Source organism: Choloepus didactylus, chromosome 7 (assembly GCF_015220235.1).
Source record: "Choloepus didactylus isolate mChoDid1 chromosome 7, mChoDid1.pri, whole genome shotgun sequence".
NCBI lineage: Eukaryota > Metazoa > Chordata > Mammalia > Pilosa > Megalonychidae > Choloepus > Choloepus didactylus.
In genome coordinates, this window is record NC_051313.1 from 146,438,130 (window position 1) to 146,456,250 (window position 18,121).

Below are 18,121 nucleotides of genomic sequence, written 5' to 3' on the forward strand. Positions count from 1 at the left end.
GTGTTTTTAAAAAAAGCTCTGTGAGCTCTAAGAAACTGTGCATAGTCTGTTGTTTAATATAGTATAGGAACTCCTCAATATTCTCTAGGAATATATTCCAAAACATTTTGTGAATATCCAAATTTGTGAAACTACTAGAACATAGTAATGTGATGAGGTATAATTATTAAATTTAAATGGCCTCTAGAGAGCTTTATTGAATACCCGGTCATTACAGGCAATGGCAGAGCCACACTGAGTGTGCCCTCTTGCTCCACAGTATTGGACTTCTACTTCTGAGGAGACATTAAGGCCTCAGAAACATGTGATTTATTGGTTGTCATGTTTTTTTTTAGCATAGATTGGGAACAATTGAAAACTCTTAAATCCTCAGATGCTGGGGGTCAACTATAGCATCAGTAAATATATAGCAGAAACTAACTCCATAATGAATGGAATTCAGTTCCACACATGGTTTGTTCAAGCACATGTAATAAGTAGCCTATTTTTTTTAATGTCTTTTAAAATGTAAATATTTGGATGAAATCTTTGTTTTGATATATTCATTTGCTATACCAACCATGGTTTCAGAATTTGCCTTTTGAACAGCTTGCTTTCATAATCTGTAAAATGAATTTAAGGATTTTTTTGTATCATACTGTCAACGAGACATGTGAGAATAATGTGTTCATAAAGCATGGATCCATCTTGGTTGTATAGCTTCATCATTGATTTGCTGGTCTTGTAGTAAGTGACTTTTAAGACTGTTTTCTGCTCTCTAAAGTGTTGTCTGAGGAGGGAGGAAAGAGAAATGGGACCTTGGAAGCTCTGAGGAAACAGAGTAAAGTAGAAATCAGAAGGAAAGGAATATTGACTTGATTTTTTTTTTAATCTTCATTGACTTGATTTTGATATGATTTTAAGTAATGCTAAGAAAAGTCATTTTTGATATGAGGAAAAGGAAAATTTAGACCTTAAAAAAATTAAATAAAATATTTCAGAGCCATTGCCTTAAAGATATGTCCACAAGAAGTCAGCCTAGGATTGTATTTTGGCTCTGTTGGGGGGAAGTACGTGGTAATAATTTGACATTGAAGCCTTCATTTAATGGCTTGTGTTATTTTGGAGGTTCAGCAGAGAAATGTTATAATATGCGAGGCGCTCATACAGCATTAATCTCCAGCAGTACTATGATGTCCATATCCCCAGTGTAGAGGAAAATTCACTTGGTTACTACATTTGAATAAGGAAGTAATTTTTTAACCTTGGACTCCAGTGACAGTACACATCATCTCCAAGATTTTGAAAGACTCCACCTTTGATTTTTCAGTCTTCATTTTAGTACCAAAATTACATGTTATCTTAAATTTTAAAACACCTCCAGATACACTTGAAGTAATTTGCCACAATTTTGGACGGTATCATGTACATCTGTGGAACTAAAATCAGTAAATTTGCTCTAATTTTATTAAATCCTACTTTATTTGAATTACCTATCTCCAGTGAGTGAAGAGCAACCCAGCATTTAAAAAAGACCTTTGTTCCTTGTGAAGTGGAAGAACATTATCCTGACAGGTTATTGGGAGGGAAGAAGAAAACTTAAGAACTGACTTACAAACTCCTGAATAATGATTTCTCTGTGAACTTTATTGGTTAGTATTTGTATGATGTTTTCACCCTTTGTCATTTACACGAAAGCCTGGGCTTTCACAGTACTTAGTTATATCATCTGAAATTCTGGGGTTGGTTTTTCTATTTTGGATTTTAGAATTATTTGGCAATACAGCTCTTAGCCACTCTCTTATGGCATTTGGAAGGGAGTTCATTCATTGACTATCAGCTGTCTTTTCTGATGGGCCTTTTCCATTTGTTATCTCATTAACCTTACAGCGACCCAGTGAAGGAAGGTGATGTTCTCATTTTATAGATGGCAAAAACATCTTACTCAAAGGTACATATCAAATATGGATTCAGGGCTGTCTTATTCTAAAATGCACATGTTCTTTCCCATGCACCATGCTTAAGATGGAAATTTTATAAAACTAAGCTTTTCCAGAATCCAGCTACCAGAAAGTTCAGCCATGATACTAAATATACTATATATAAATATAAATACCAGTCACCTCAGAGTTTTCTGTGCTATTATAGTTTTTGTTACTATTTGTGGTAGTATATATAATTATTTGAAATTTAGCATTTTTTATATGACTGCATTCTCCACAACTAATGACTTAATGACACAGACCTCTTAAAATGTCCCCCTGATTAACAGAATCATGGTCTTTAAACACATTTTTTTCAAAATAGATGGAATTGATTGATTGGATTTTGAGTTGTAGAGGGTTAAAACATCTTCATGTTAGAGATGAAAAAGCCTGAGGTATCTGCTCATGGGTTATCCAACCAGATGTTGGTAAAACTGGGGTTACAGGTTAAGTCTTCTGTCTAGTCCTTTTTTCTATTCAAGTACGGATTTTCCCCCAATAGGCACAATGGGACATTAAAAAGAAAATCCAGTATGTCTAAAAAACACAAAGTCCATAAATCACCGCCAAAGCTGACATGACTGGGTGCTTTCTTTGTTCCCTGCTGTCCCTTCTGCAGAATTCTGTCAGTACCTGTGACATTCCCTCACCTTGTTGACATGCCTGACTTCCTCTGCTAGCCTGTGCGCTCTGCATGGTGTCTTTTATCCCCAACTTAGAGTACATGATTGTAACATGGAAACCTATATAAATGTTTAAAGAAAGAACAAGAAAATGTGGGTCAGTTTTCATTGGCCATCATCCCAGGTGATTTGGTATGGTTCAGAAATATTCCTGATGATTATCCAACATCATTGGCATTCTGCCCAGTCTAGCCCATCATTTTGTGAGGTTGTACAAAGAGGTGGGATGGATGGCATGCTAGCCAGGGAGGTTAGGAGACCTCTGGGTCTTTGTAATTTGGGCCCTGGCCACTAACTAAGTAATGGTGACCTTAAGGATGCAATTAATTGTCAGTCTTGGTGTGTTCTTTTGTAAATTGAGAGAGAATCCAAGTGTCAGCCCTAAATATTGTCTGAGTCTGTTACCTAGAATCCCTTCCTTGATAAACAGTGTAATTAAGCGATTCTTCCTTTCAAATACAGTTGTTTACTTAGCAAAAGAAAACAAAAGGGAACTGAGTTATAGATAGCATGGACTCTGGTGTCAGACTGCCCAGGTTCAAATCCCAGCTCCTCTTAGTTAGAGGCAGGTTAGGTAACCTCGGTGTGCTTTAGTTTTGGTAACTGCTTCGTGGAGTTGTTCTGAGTTCATGTGTGGAAAGTGCCGAGAACCTTGTCAGGCATGCAGGAAACTACATAAGCGGTCGCTGTTTTTGTAAAGCACCATATTGTAACACCATCTTGAGAAACAAAGAAGTGGATGTGTGTATGGTATTTTTTGGACATCCCTGTGAAGTAGTTAAATTCTTCTGAATATACAAGCAGGTAGTATGCTTTTTCAACTAAAGAAGAAAAGTTATAAGATGGGCATGTGATGTAGATAGCACTATGGATTTAGTAATGAAATTTGACCAGAGGAATAAGGCTGGCAAGGGAAGTCTCTGGTTTTTTGTTTTTATAAACCTGTTAGAACCTATATATCCAATTGAGAATTGTCTTTTTCAGACCCCTTGAAGAAGCTGCATGTTTTCCAGTGATGGTGGTGTGGTTCAAAATATTTTTGAAACTCATGTCTCAGAATTTCGGCTTCAAACCATGAGCCCCCATTGCAACCCTCCCTCTCCCCCCCAAGAAGACTGATTTCTGTATTGTCAACTTTTTTTAAGAAATCTTACTAGTCTGATCATTCACCTTTTTCATATTCATCAAAATCAGTGCTTGAGTCTTAAAGGCATTTTAGAAAAGGAGTTTGAGAAATATTTTAGTCAAGAGTAATGTTCAGATTTAACAGATGTACATCAAGCATCTTCTGCTCTCACATACTTGCTTAATCCCCATAACTACCCTAGGTAACCCTGGCATTAATGATGAAACAGCCTGAGGGAGCCCAGGGTCACTTGACTCTTCCAGTTTGGTCAAATGCTATGTCCAGCTTTGTTGGAATAAGGTCACATGAATACTTGGACAAGGAGCGCTTCACATTAATGTACAAAATGTATTTACCTGTGTTCTAGATGCAACGTTTAGCGTTTGTGTGGTATTCTGTATTCTGAGATGTGTTTTGTTTTTATCCTATCAAAATCTAAAATGAAGCTATGTTTAATAGTGTCAACAGTGGTTCTAAGACTAAGACCCCTTTGCATCTTCCATACTGGAAGATTTGAAGCAGTTGTTGCTGAGTATGTGTGAGAATAGGATTTTGTCCCCTTGAATTCTGTTGAGCAGTTTGTGATTGGAGTTGTATGTATTTTGAGGTCTTGTGTTTAATATCTCATCCTGTTCATAATCATTGATCCTTTCGATTATGTATTTTTTTATTGGACCCTACATCTGATGGGTCTCCGTTAAGTGAAAAATAAGAGAGCAGACTGTGTTCTGCTCTTCATGAAACAGTGTACTTCAGCATTCAGTCTGCAGAAAAAGCTATAAATGGCAGTTTGAAGAGGTTTTATTTTGACTTTTTCCTCAGTTGAATTCCACTGAAAAACATCTCCAGTTTATAAGGAAGCCCCCTGCCTAGAAGTACTCTCATTTCAGAGCCATCAGTAAGATTCTGTGACCATTGTCACAACAGTAGCTTTTCACTTACTGGCTGATGGCCAGTAGATCTGGTTTCAAGTCATGCCCCTGTACACATTCATCCTTGGTCACTTCTCTGCAGTGAGAACTTCCTGTGCTGACTGTGGGCCACAGGGAACTTGGAGCTGGTCTTTGTGATTGAACGTTTATTCATTATCATAGGTTCTATCCCTTCCAGATTCTTGAGAAGCTTTTGTCTCCAGATGTGCACCTCCTTTGCACCATCCTCCCCATCTCTGGCTTCTTTCCTTTTGTGCCCACCTATACAAAACCTTTCTGTCTTGAATCTTTTGATGCTGTTGCCTCTCTAGCTACATTCCTATTTGACTTTTCTTTTCTTTCTTTCTTTGTCAAAATATCTCCTGTGCTATTGGTTTTGTTTTTCTTGTTTGTTTGTTTTGTGTTTCAGAAGCTTTCAATCTTCTAAATTTCCTTCGGTTTACCTTCTGTCACCAAAAGCTTGCTCTCTCAAGACCTCATGGCTTCCTATTGCAGAACGATCTTCAGTCTTGATTCTGAGCTTTGGCATATGCAGTAATCTATTTGACCTCTAAAATCCCCCAGCCCACAGCTGCTGTGCCCTGCCCTTATCTCCTTTCTTTTGATTATCTTGACTCAAATTCTTTAACTCACTGCACCTCACTCTGCACGAGCCTTTAGAGAGCTTGGCGGTTCTCATGGCTTCATCGGTTAACTGTGTTTATTACCTCAGTCTTAATGTTTTAGACCTAAATTCTTAGTGCCATTCTGCCTGTGATTCATTTTCACTTGAATGTTCTCTAAGTCTCCATAAACCTCCACAATCTAACTTCTTGTTACTGTTCAGTAACATGACTTCCCCATTTATCCAAACTGAAATTGTGACTTCTCATAGAGTATCTTGCTCATAAGGGTTTAATAAATGCTTACTAATTTTAGCTCTACTATATCTAAAACTAGATTCCGGTTCTCTCCACTCTTCTCCACTTCAAAATATAACAACTTTGAATCCATTCAGTGAAACAGTGATCCAGGGCTGAATCTAGTGTGGACAAAAATAACCTCTGGTTCAAAAATATTTCTTTCTGTTTCCCAATTCACTGCAGAGAGAGTTGAGTTTGCTGTTTTAATTCTAGAGCTTACAAACTGTAAATATAATTTCAGGCAGTGTATTTTCATCAAATTCGTTTATGGCAAAACTTTCTTCTGCGGTGTAAGATTTTTATCTGGTAACTATGAGAATGTTATTTGACTGTCTTTTGAAGCTGACTCTTTTTGATGAAAGTGGGAGTAATGAATCCATGAGTCCTTATGCAGTTTTGAAATATGTTCCTGCTCTGTGAATATCTGAGATCACACTTTTTTCAGTTTTCTTTCTTGCTTATTTCCATCAGTCCATCCTTCCGCTTAAACTGGACTAGGACATTTGCTGTCCTGTCAGATGAGTCTTTTTATTTACATATGCCTTAATTAAAGCTGATCTTGAAAGAACTCATGTGCAGTATAAAATGTTTCCTAAAGTGCCGATGCAATGTTACTGCTAGGTCAGGAAGATAAGAAGCACAAAGTGAATCTAGAATATTAACAAAAAAAAAGAAGAAAGGAAAACAAAAACCATGATTTTGATCTTAATTTCCCCCTGGAGTTGTAAAGAACTTCAAATATTTTCTACATATATGTGCCAGTTTGAGTGTATTGTGTCCCCCAAATGCCATTATCTTTGTAGTCTTGTGTGGGGCAGAAGTTTTGGTGATGGTTGGATTTGCTTGGAATGTGCCCCACCCAGCTGTGGGCAATGATTCTGATGAGATGTTCCCATGGAGGCGTGGCCCCGCCCATTCAGGGTGGGCCCTTGATCGGTGGAGCTACATAAATGAGCTGACTCAGGGGGAGGAAGAGAGTGCAGCTGGGAGTGATGTTTTGAAGAGGAGCAAGCTTGCTAGAGAGGAACGTCCTGGGAGAAAGCCGTTTTGAGGCCGGAGCTTTGGAGCAGATGCCAGCTGCCTTCCTAGCTAACAGAGGTTTTCCGGAGGCCATTGGCCATCCTCCGGTGAGGGTACCCGATTGCTGATGTGTTGCCTTGGACGCTTTGTGGCCTTAAGACTGTAACTGTGTAGCGAAATAAATCCCCGTTTTATAAAAGCCAATCCATCTCTGGTGTTTTGCATTCTGCAGCATTAGCAAACTAGGACAATATAAATTCTAGACATTTCAAATCACCATGTAATTTTTAAAATACAGATGATTTAGGACAAGTTCTACATGTCTTTGGTTGTCACCCAGTTTCCTTTTCAAAGAATGGTCAGACACACACACAAACACACACAAACACTGAGGGTTTTGGTTTCCGGTAAGTGTATGAACTGTGCATAATGCAACAGTGTAAACATTTTTAGGCAAGCAGACTTGGGTCTTTGATTTAACATCCTCAGTCTGTGTCCCAGTGAGTCAGTGGTAGCTTAGGATTTCCTTCTCTTCAAGATTTTATCTGGAGCTGTAGAACTATGTTCTTGTATCCTTATAGAGCAAGTAATTTTTATTAGAGGCTGCAAACTTTGGAGATGTATTCTTTCTAACTATGCAATGTATTCAGTCTTTTCTACAGAAAAGGGAAAAATCGCTTTGAAGAATAAAAAAAATATTAGGACAGGGATAACCAGCGCTTAAATTTCTTCCCTACAAAGTTTGAAACGCTCAGTATTAAATAAATTTCAGATCAATCCGAAGGCGCAAAGGGAACATACCAAAGTGCTAAAGCAGTTTTTGTGTTAGGATGGTGGAGTTTTTTTTTTCCTTTTCAGAAATGTTTAAATGTGCTTATGTCACTTTTGTTACAGAAGAAATAAATGCAAATGTGACGTTTAGCTGAGTCTCCTGCATAATAACCACTGGGACTGTGAATGGTTTTTCTGTAGCCCCAAAAGGAAACGAGCCCATTTCTAAGAGTTGGATGTATTGTTACTTGACATATTCAATAAAAATCAAGCTAGCTTATTAAAAATATTTTTCCTTTAAAGGAACCCAGTTGAGAAACCACCTCCATCTACTGTTGTCTGTGCCAGGCACTGTGCTCAGTGCCTTAGATGCCCTTTGCCTTTGGGTCCTCGTCCACACAGCCACCTTGGTACTTCTTGCCCTTTGTCCCACCGCCGTCCCCTTCCTGTGCTTCCCTCCTGTCCCCTGTCCTGATCCCCTAGGCTGCCATGCTTGTTCCAACATCAGAGCATCTGCAGTAAGTCCCTCTAGCCAGTTGTCAGTCCCCACATCTTTCCCTGGCTGTTACTGGAGCCTTCCCTCACCCACCTGCCTCATCTAAGGCACCCACCCAAGCGTGCTGCTTCCCACCACCCAGCTATGCTTCCTCTCCCCTTACCACTATCTGAAATGACCTTGTTCCATTACCTGTCACCCCACCTCACCCTCCCTTTAAAATGTGACCTTTGTGGCAGCAAGGATCTTGTCTGGTTGAAGTCACCATATCACCAAGTCTTTAAGCAGTATGTGGTGCATGGTAGGTGTTTAATAAATATGAATTATTTAATTATAACCACACAATGAAGTAGGTACATCCCTATTTTGCAAATGAAGAAACTCAAAGCAGAGGTTAAATAACTTGATAAAAAAAATGTCACTCTGCTTTTTTTAAAAAAAAATTCAATTCAGTTTTATTGAGATATGTTCACATACCATACAGTCATCTATGGTGTACAGTCACCTGTTCACAGTACCATCGTATATGCCTTCATCACCCCAATCTATTTTTGACCCCTTTCCTTACACCAGAAAGAATCAGAATAAGAAATAAAAGTAAAAAAGAACACCCAAATCATCCCCCCCATCCCACCCTATTTTTCATTCAGTATTTGTCCCCATTCTTGTACTCATCCATCCATACACTGGATAAAGGGAGTAAAGTCCCTCTGCTCTTAAGTGGCAGAGCTGAGATTGGGGCTGTGCTGTCTGCAGGGCACGGCTGTGCCACCTCCCTCATATCGCAGCTATGCTCCCTGTGGGCTTTCTGATCTCCAGCCCCCTCAAGAATCCAGAGTGAAATTGTTGCCTAAACTCATGTTTTGGATTCACATATACACAAATCTCAGGTTGGGTATCTTCCAAGATGATGTGACAGCCTGCAGTGCCTTGAGGATTCTGTAGAAATGAAAGGGGTTAAAGGGGTTGAAATTGCATCTTGGTTGTAAATTGCAGCCAGACCAGGAAGCATTTACCAAAACAATCAGAAACGAAAGAAACTGGCAACCAAATGCACAGGGGTTGCTAGCATGTGGTGCATGCAGAATTGAGTCCTGTAAAAGGAAGGAAAACAACAGGGAGATCACAGGTGTAGCTTCAGAATGAAAAGTGAGTCCCTGAATTTTAACTTTAAATCTTTTCTCCTTAAATATAAGCTTTACCAAATTATTACAAACTGAAACACCTAAATAAGCTATCCCAGGCTGCCCACTGGCCATGAGGAAAGGGACCAAAGAAAATTATTTGTAGAAGCTGCTTTCAAAGTAGTGTTTCAAATCAGGAGACTAGCTGTGTCATTAAAAAAATTTTTAAGTTATTACTAAATTCATAATGTTAAATCTGTAGGAGTATCCTCTGCCAGATTTCTCCAGTTATACAAAATCCTGACTCCTCGTTACCTGTCTGCATCGGTGCGTTTTGCTGCCCTCTGCTGCCCCGTGGGTGGTGCAGCAGGGACTGAACAACCCATTCGTGCTGCCCCCATCTTGGGGTTGCCAGAAAGTTGGGGGGAAACAAGGATGTGTTCAGAGTTGTTCTCTTCTAAAGCAGACTACCTACTCTAACCAAAGCCATCCAGCCAGCCTATGCACGCTTTCGCCCCTCCCACCCACCCCCAGATTAAAATTAAAATCAAATTAAGGTGAAAAATACTGCTTTCACAAGATGTCAGTGAAATGATCGCCAACTGTTAAGTTCTTGTAATGGTTTATGTCGGTAGAAAGAATGAAAGAAAATACCCCTGTGGGTCACTTGGAGAGCTAGCCACCCACACTTAGAATGAGCTCTTTAGATTGATCTTGGCTTCCAAAAGAAAATGTAGTCTCAGGAAAATCACAGCCAACCACTCTTCTCCATTGCCTCTATGACATCCATCCAGGTACAGCCATACCTCGAGGATTTTGCAGGTTCAGTCCCAGGCCACCACAATAAAGCAAGTCACATGGATAAAAGTTACGTTTACACTATACTGTAGACTATTAAGTGTGCAATAACATGTCTAAAAAAACAAGGAACATGCCTTAATTAAAATGTGACAGACAAGAAGTGAGCACTTGTCTGTTGGAAAAATGGTGCCAATGGAGTTGGCCAATGCTGGGTCACCACAATCCTTCATTTTGTAAAAAAATGCAGTGTTTGACAAGCGCAATAAAAAGAGGTATGCCTGTATTCACGCAAACTTACTTTGGATAAGGGAATCAAGTACTCATTGGACATCGGTGTAGCATAATGATTAATAGCTGCTGGAGTTGGCCCTAGTTTGAATCAAGACTCTCTTAATAGATGGATAACTTTGGACAAGTCGCCTAAGTTTTCCCAGCCTGTTTCCTTATCCATAAAATAGGGATAATAGTAACAAGTTATTCATTCAATGACTATGTATAAAGCCCTCATGTGTCAAGCATTTTGTTGTATTTTTAAGATATTGCAGGTTAAAAAAAGTTGACCCCAATGCCTGGCCCTAGCGAGCAGCCACCTAATTTTCACTACTAGAAATGTTTATTTTCCTTACTACATAAGCAGTGATCATTTGTCAGCCAACTAAAAAAGCATCAGCAGCAATTTTTTTTTTAGATATGAAATTTTTTTTTAAAAGGGGTGGTCCTCACCCCCCCCCCCTTAGGGGAACTTCATATAATATTAAATTTGGAAAGAATCTCCAGCTTTGTTCAATGCAGGACTCATTTCATTACCCCCTACATGGACACTCCACCTGACCTGGCGGCCCATCCCATCCTTGGACCGCTCATTAGACAGTTCTTTTCTTGACCCCAAATCACCATCCTTTTGGTCTTTGTCCTAGTTCTGCTCTACAGATCTTAGGGGAAAAAAAAAATCTATTTTCCCACCCTTGTGACTGCCCTTTATATATCTGAAGAGAGCTATCACTTCTTCCCTTGTCAAAAATTATTTATCCAGGCTAAGATAAAAGATGAAAACCACTTCAACCTACATGAGTCTTTTTTTTCCCCTAAAATATCCCTATAGAGTTTTTTTTTCCTCCCCTCTAAGGAAAAACTGCCTTTATTGAGATGATGGGTACTGTCTGGACATTTAAAGCCTTACACAGGTTATTTAATTATACAACTTAATGGGGGCAAAAATGATTGAGATGAAAGATTAAAATAATTGCCATCAGTCCTCTTCTTCCAAAATGCATTACTTCAGTGCTGATTTCTTGCTCTCAGGCAGCCTCCTCAAACTGAGTTGCCCCAAGATAGAGGGGGCTTGCTTAAAGGGCAGAGTTCAGGGTGCCACTCCGAGAGTCTGACAGTGGCTCTGGGGCGTGGCCCAGGAATCTGCATTGAGTAAGTACCACAGGTGCTCCCCCAGCTTTACTGCAGAACATTACCGGGGAGACCTGGGGTCACCACGTGGCTGGAAAACAGTGAGCCACTTTGCACTACTCACACCCTTATGGCCGGACAACATGTGCCCTGGATCTCAGTAGTCTCCTTTTCCTCATCTAGAAATGGGGCTCCGGCCCTTGCCCCTTCCTCCTATTTCCTCCCGATACTGTTCAATGTCTGGGGCATGGGTAGTGGTGGGATGGCTGATCACTTCCTCTGATCCCAGCTCTTATACCCATGTTAACTCATTTAATTCTCAGGGCAGCCTACCCTATTATGGGTTCTGTCACCATTTAATAGGGAGGAAACTGAGGCATAGAAAGATAAAGCACGTTGCCCATACATCACTGACTTAGAAGAGAGAGAGGCAGAATTTGGACCCAGCAGCCTGCCTCCAGGGTCACGCACATCCGCTCTGCTGTAACTCCAGGACCTCTCCTTGGAGTGCCAGACCCGCCTACGCCAACACCCATAGGACTCCCTCACCTAGGGGTCCCAAAGACACCTCAAGCACAACATGTGCAACCGCACATCGATGGGTTTCCATCTCTAAGCCACTCTCCCTTTGGTATTTTCCATCCCAGTTGGTGCCATCCTCCTTCCTCTTCACGATGTCTTAAATCTAGCTCTCCTCCACCCCTGACACCACTGTACTGCCACTCGACCACATTGGAATGCATGGCCCACTCTTCGCTCAGTTCCTGGCATGTGAGAAAACACTCCACAAGTGCCAGCTTGCACCAGGTAGCCACGGTGGCTGCTGGTGCAAGTACTGCACCAGCTTTCGACCCTGTCTCCTGGATGCCAGTCCAGGCCCCTGCAGAGCTGTCACCCACAGGCTGCTGCTGTGGGAGTCAAGGCTAGTCAGAGCCCATTGCTCTCTTCATAGCCTGCAGGAGAAAGACCAAAATCTCTCTACCTTTTGCCTCTGCCTGATTCTCAAACCTGATCTCTCCCAACTCTCAACTCCAGCTAAACTGGTTCCCTGCATAGACCTTGTACCTTGGCACAGGCTGCCCTGGCACCCTAGTTGGACTTCCCGACACCCCTACCCCTGCCCCCAGCTGCTTGAGGGCCCAGTTTGGGGGCAACTTCTTATTTGGGTATAATTTCAAACTTAAAGTTGCAAAAATAATACAAAGAAATTCCCTATAACCTCTCCCTCCGATCTTTAGTTGTTAATATTTTGAGCTACTTGAGCTCTTTTTTCTGAGTTATTTGAGAGTAAATTGCAGACCTCATGTCCCTCTGCCCCTAAACACATCAGTGTTTATTTCCTAAGAACAAACACACTCTCCTACAGAACCAAATTACAGCCGTCAACATCGTGAGATTTAGGATTGAGACAGAGTTTTCTAATCCACAGACCATGGTCAAAGTTTACTTGTGGTCTCCGAAATGTCCTTTTTTTAGCTACTTTTTTCCCTCTGGGTCCAGGAACCAATCCAGGAGCACACACTGCATTTAGTAGTCACGTCTTCGTCTCCTTTTACCCAAAACAGTCCCTCGGTGTTTGTCATGACATGGGCATTTTTGAGGAGCACAGGCTGATTGTTTTGCAGGATGTCCTCCAAGTAGAGTCCATGTGCCATTTCCTCATGTTTGCATTCAGAAGTGATAGAGTGCCCTTCTCAGTATGTCGTCACGTGAGGCACATGGCTTGCCATGTTATTGGTGATGTTAACGTCGATGACTTGGTAAGGATGGGGCCTCGGTGACTTTTCACAGCCTCAGTTTTCATGGCACCAACCCCCTTCTCCTCCAACCCCCAGCATCCACAGATTAGGTCAGGTGTCTTTCGTCCCACCCTCGCCTCGGGTTGTGCGTCCCTCTAGAATCATGAGTGTGTGCCTCTCTCGCCCACTCACACCAGGTTCCATGAGAGCAATGACTATCTCTTGCTCACCAGGGTCGCCCCAGCTGCTAGTCCAGGGCCTGACACATAATATTAATGTAATAAGTATTTATTAACACTTAATAGATATTAGTTGCCTGAATGAGAGAATGAGTGAGAATATTTGGAAGCTGATTCCGTTACAAACCGCAAATACTTCCAGATCTTTCTAGCTGAGTCTTTGCCTTTGGTTTTTCTTTGCTTTGTGCATGCAGCATGGCTGTTCATGGGTTTCTTTTGATGTCGGATTCTCGCTGAAAGCACAGACATCTGACTAAATCCCTTAAAGAGGCACAGCATTTGTCCTTTTGTGGAAACAGAATGGGCCAATTTTAGAAACACTGAACTCCAAACCTAGATTTTTTTTCCACCCATTTGTTTCTTGGCAGGAAGGGCAGAGGTGAGGGGAGATTCTCTGGGTCTTTCATAGTAGGAAATATGTGGAATCAAGAGTAGCATAGAGAGTGCTTTTTAAGAAGAGGGGCCCTCAGCCCCGCTGCCTCTGAGTACCCCAGTTGGGGCCTGATTTAAGGGACATCCCGACTCCTCTCAGGAGAACAATCTCTCCCTTTGTTTTTTTCAGACACAGGAGGAGGGAGACACACTGAGGTGGTTTTGAGATCTCCTGCAGCTCTGTCATCTTCTGGTCTCCAGGTGCAAGAGCTGTGCCCTCCAGCCCAAGCTGCTACAGGAAAACACCCTGGACACGTGGTCCCCGGGGGCTCAGCCATCTTTTCTGCACCGTTTGGCTCTTTGTGAGACTTAGATGAGCACCATACCCCTCAACTGGCTCCCCCAGCAGATGACTCTGTAAAGTCACTGCTGGGAATGGTTGTGGAACCAGGGCTTTCTGGCTTATGAATAACTGCTGTTGTGCATTGTTCCTGGGTGGAGATTTCCCAGGAAATCAGGTCTACTCTGCCAGCCAGTAGGATGGTGGCTGTGGGTACCTGCCAGAAAGTACTAGCTGGACCGTGTGACCCAGGCTGTAAGGATCATTCAGCTCCTCTTGCTCTTTCCCATCACATAGGTTGTGATTGGGGTCAGGAGACAAATGGCCCAGTACGACGTAAGCTAGCTACCCGCTATAACGTGATGGTTGCCACACTCATCTTAGCAGCTTCCAGTTCCATCTTAGAGAAATGTTCAAAGATGAGTGTCTTTGGGGGCTGGGCAGGGAGGGACCCCCCAAAAGGGTTGGGCAACTGAAACAATCAGTGGGAACTCAGGTGGACGCAGAGCTTTGTTGCCCTAGCTGAATAATGTTTCTTGGAAATACAAGCTATCATGCCTTAGAAATGAGTGGGTTCCTTCCACACTGGACTCTCCTGAGGCCGGGTTTCTGTGTGTTGGTGCTCAAAATGGGCTCCCCCGGGCTCTTTTCTTGTGCTGCCATGACTTGAAATGAAATAAATTGAATTGAAAGGTCTACAAACAAGTCTGAATCTCTTGCTGAGTGCCAGGCCCTGGGAATTCAGAGATAAATGAGAGAGCAATATTGTAGATTTGCAGCAAGAACAAATTTGAGGGTGGTGGGGTGGGAATGGGGAGGAAAGATGAGAGAGATTTCAAGAGGAGTTGATCTTGGATCTGAGTCTTTAAGGATGGAGTGGCATTTTAGAGAGAAGAAGGTAAAGGCTAGTAGGACATTATAGAGTTGGGAAGTAGCAGGAGTGAAGGTACCTTGTGCTTGAGGAACAGAGAGGAGGTGAAAGTGGATCATCATTACCCAAATCGATAGATGGTAAAGTTATACACACATTCGCGTAGAATATTTCACATAGAAATATTGTGCATCAACAAATGTAGTCTATGAGCCACATGCTTCAATCCCTGGGGATGGAACCCCACACCCGCCAAACCACCATCTCGGGGAGGGGGTCCCAGAATCTGCATTCAAAGCAAACTCTACCAGTGAACTCCAACTTTGAGAGCCCCTGTTTGGTGGGTGGTGAGCCTATGCTAGGTAATAGGAACCCTCTATAGATTGGGAGTGTTGGGATTAGTCCATTGTGTTTAGTCCTCACACTTTGGTTTATCAGAATCTCTCAGAGGGCTTGTGAAAACACAGAGCACAGAGATTCTCCATCCACAGAGGTTCTGATTCAGTAGGTCTAGGGTGGAGCTGATAAATCCCCAGGTTGGAAGGAGACGGCTTTGAGAGAGGAATTTAACCAGACTGAAGAAAGCCCCATGCACTCTTCTTTGGCCTCCTTCTTATTTACGCCCCATCCTAGGTTTCACACTCTCCAGTGAGGGGCATATGTGATAAGGTGCCTGCTCCTCACTGATGTGAATTCAGTTGATGCTGTGCCAAGTTGCCCAATCATCCCAGCCTAGGCTTTCTGGGGCCCCTTTGCACAGGGTTATAGTATCTCCCAAGCAGGCCCTTCAGTGGCCAAGATGCTGAGGCCACTTAGAAGCATTTCTAGGGATTCCTGCAACCAAAAAAAAAAAAAAAGTCAGGTTTACCCCAGTTCACCTGCCATCCCTTTGGGCAAGGTCACTCCCTGGGTCTGGAAAATTTTATTAGCAGCCTATACTGAATTGAAACAAAGCTCCACTTGAAATTGCAACCCAGTTCTTGCTAACATCTCATATCCCCTTGGCAAGAAGCTCAGCCGCATTCAAGTCCAAAGGTACAACCAAACCAATTCCCAAATGCCTTTTTTTGCAGGTCTGTCTCCTGGAACTATCACATTACTGATTCTCTAGCAGTTTCCAATCAGAAGAGAGGAAATCCCACAGGCGTTTGAACAACGGAAGTTTGATATAACTAAAACTATGAGAGGTTGACTACAGGGAAGTAAAGACAGCCCTAAATAATATAGGACCAGCAGATATTAGGAGTAGCCACTTTTACAAGGGCTGCCATAGAATACCCAAGGCATTCCCCATCCCAGGCTGGGGTCTGCACCTCAGTTGAGGGAGCACTGCTGCGATCCACAGAATGGCTGAGAAGTTGCTGTGCTGCTACTGCTGGGGTGTGTCATCATGGGGAGTGTTGCACTAGAGGAACTACACTGCAAACCACCTGAGGGGGAAGCCAGAGGAAGCTGCTGGCTGCTGGGAGCTGCTGACCAATCATGAACTGCAGTGGAGCTGGAGCTGGGGAGGCCATCCATGCTGCAGGAGCCAGAGACTGGGGAAGACATCCACACTGCCGGAGCCTGCCGAGTGAGCACATAGGAGCCAGGAAGCAAAACCTCTTCCTCTTGGAGTGTCTCTCCAGTGTCCTCTGCCCAAACAGTTTAACATCACGCCTACTGGACAAAGAAAAATAGTTAAAGGGCCCAGATCCATTTTTTCTTTAAAATTCAGTTTTATTGAGATATATTCACATACCATACAATCATCCACGGTGTACAATCAGCAGTTCACAGTACCATCATATAGTTGTGCATTCATTGCCACAGTCTATTTTTGCACATTTTCTTTATACCAAAAAGAATAAAAATAAGAATAAAAAATAAAAGTTAAGGAAAGCCCACCCAAATCATTCCACCCCCGCATTCCACCCTATTTTTCATTTAGTTTTTGTCCCCATTTTTATACTCATCCGTCCATACACTGGATGAAGGAAGTTTGAGCCACGAGGTTTTCACAAGCACACTGTCACCCCTATACATAGTTATACAATCATCTTCAAGAATCAAGGCTACTGAGTTGCAGTTTGATAGTTTCAGGTATTTCCTTCTAGCTATTCCAAAACACTAAAACCTAAAAAGGGATATCTATATACTGCATAATAATGCCCTTCAGAGTGACCTGACTCCATTTGAAATCTCTCAGTCACTGAAACTTTATTTTGTTTCATTTTTCTTCCCCCTTTTGGTCAAGTAGATTTTCTCAGTCCCATGATGCCGGGTCCAGACTCATCTCTGGGAGTCATATCCTGTGTCCCATGTAGGGGGGAGGGCAGTGAGTTCACCTACTGAGTTGGCTTAACTAGAGAGAGAGGGCCACATCAGATACATTTTTGCAGAGCAGACAGTGGATGGTGAATTTGGAGGTGAAGGCCCTAAATTGACACCTGATACAATCCCCAAAGATTGTTTTGTTCTTGGCAGAAGAGTCCAGGAAATAGGAGTTTGGCAACACTATTTGATTAGAGGAATAGAACTGTGGCTTGAAAGGGTCTTTAAAAGCTCCTCTGTCAAATACCTTAACCCCCTTAACTTTACAGATACTGAATGACTTGATCAAGTCCACACAGCTAGTTAGAGCTATGAGGGTGGAAGAAAGGGACAACTATACCTTTCCCCTACTGCCTTACTCTGTCTTCCATGAGACTTTGCCTCTAAATGGGCAAGTCAACTAGTTGCATCCATTTTACAGCTAGGCATCCAGGCTTGAAAAGTCTCACTTAAATATTCCCACCCCCAAGAGAACTCAAATCACAGGGTTACTAGTTAGTTCTCAGCTAGGGGAATGTTCTGCCTTTCAAAAAAAAAATAATAATAATAACTTCCTCTGGATCCTATAAAAACATTTGTAGTGAGTGCTTAGGAAAGGACAGTATGAGAAATGGAATATTTGACACACTTGACATGGTAAGTGCCCAGGAAATGTTCTTTATTTGATGTGGTGGTTTGAAGCTGTATGTACCCCAGAAAAACATATCCTTAAATCTAATCCCTTCCTGTGGGTGTAAGTAGGACCTTTTGATGAGGTTACTTCAGTTAAGGTGTGGCCCACCTCAATCAGAATGGGTCTTAATCCTATTACTGGAGTCCTATAAAGAGAATGAAATTCAGACAGAGAAAACCATGGACGGAGCAGCCAGAAGCTGAACATCAACAGAACCTGATAGAAAAGGGAGAGACCAGGAGATTCCACTATGTGCCTTGCTATATGACAAGCTAAGGACCAAGGATTGTCAGCAGCCAGTCTAGAATGCTACAGTCTTCTGGGACAAAGTATTGCCTTTATGAGCCTCAATTT

The 18,121-nt window shown here is 42.1% G+C and overlaps 1 protein-coding gene across 2 annotated transcripts in view; it reads left to right on the top strand.

The window, feature by feature from the left end:
- The window catches only part of SSR1 (signal sequence receptor subunit 1), a 37,165-nt gene extending 22,553 nt beyond the window's left edge, over positions 1–14,612 (top strand). For both annotated transcript variants that reach the window (XM_037842792.1, XM_037842793.1), the window contains one exon: positions 13,761–14,612. In XM_037842792.1, coding sequence (XP_037698720.1) covers positions 13,761–13,785 — 25 coding nt within the window. In that variant the 3' untranslated portion in view covers positions 13,786–14,612. The remainder of the gene's footprint in view (positions 1–13,760) is intronic.
- Positions 14,613–18,121: the final 3,509 nt, after the last annotated feature.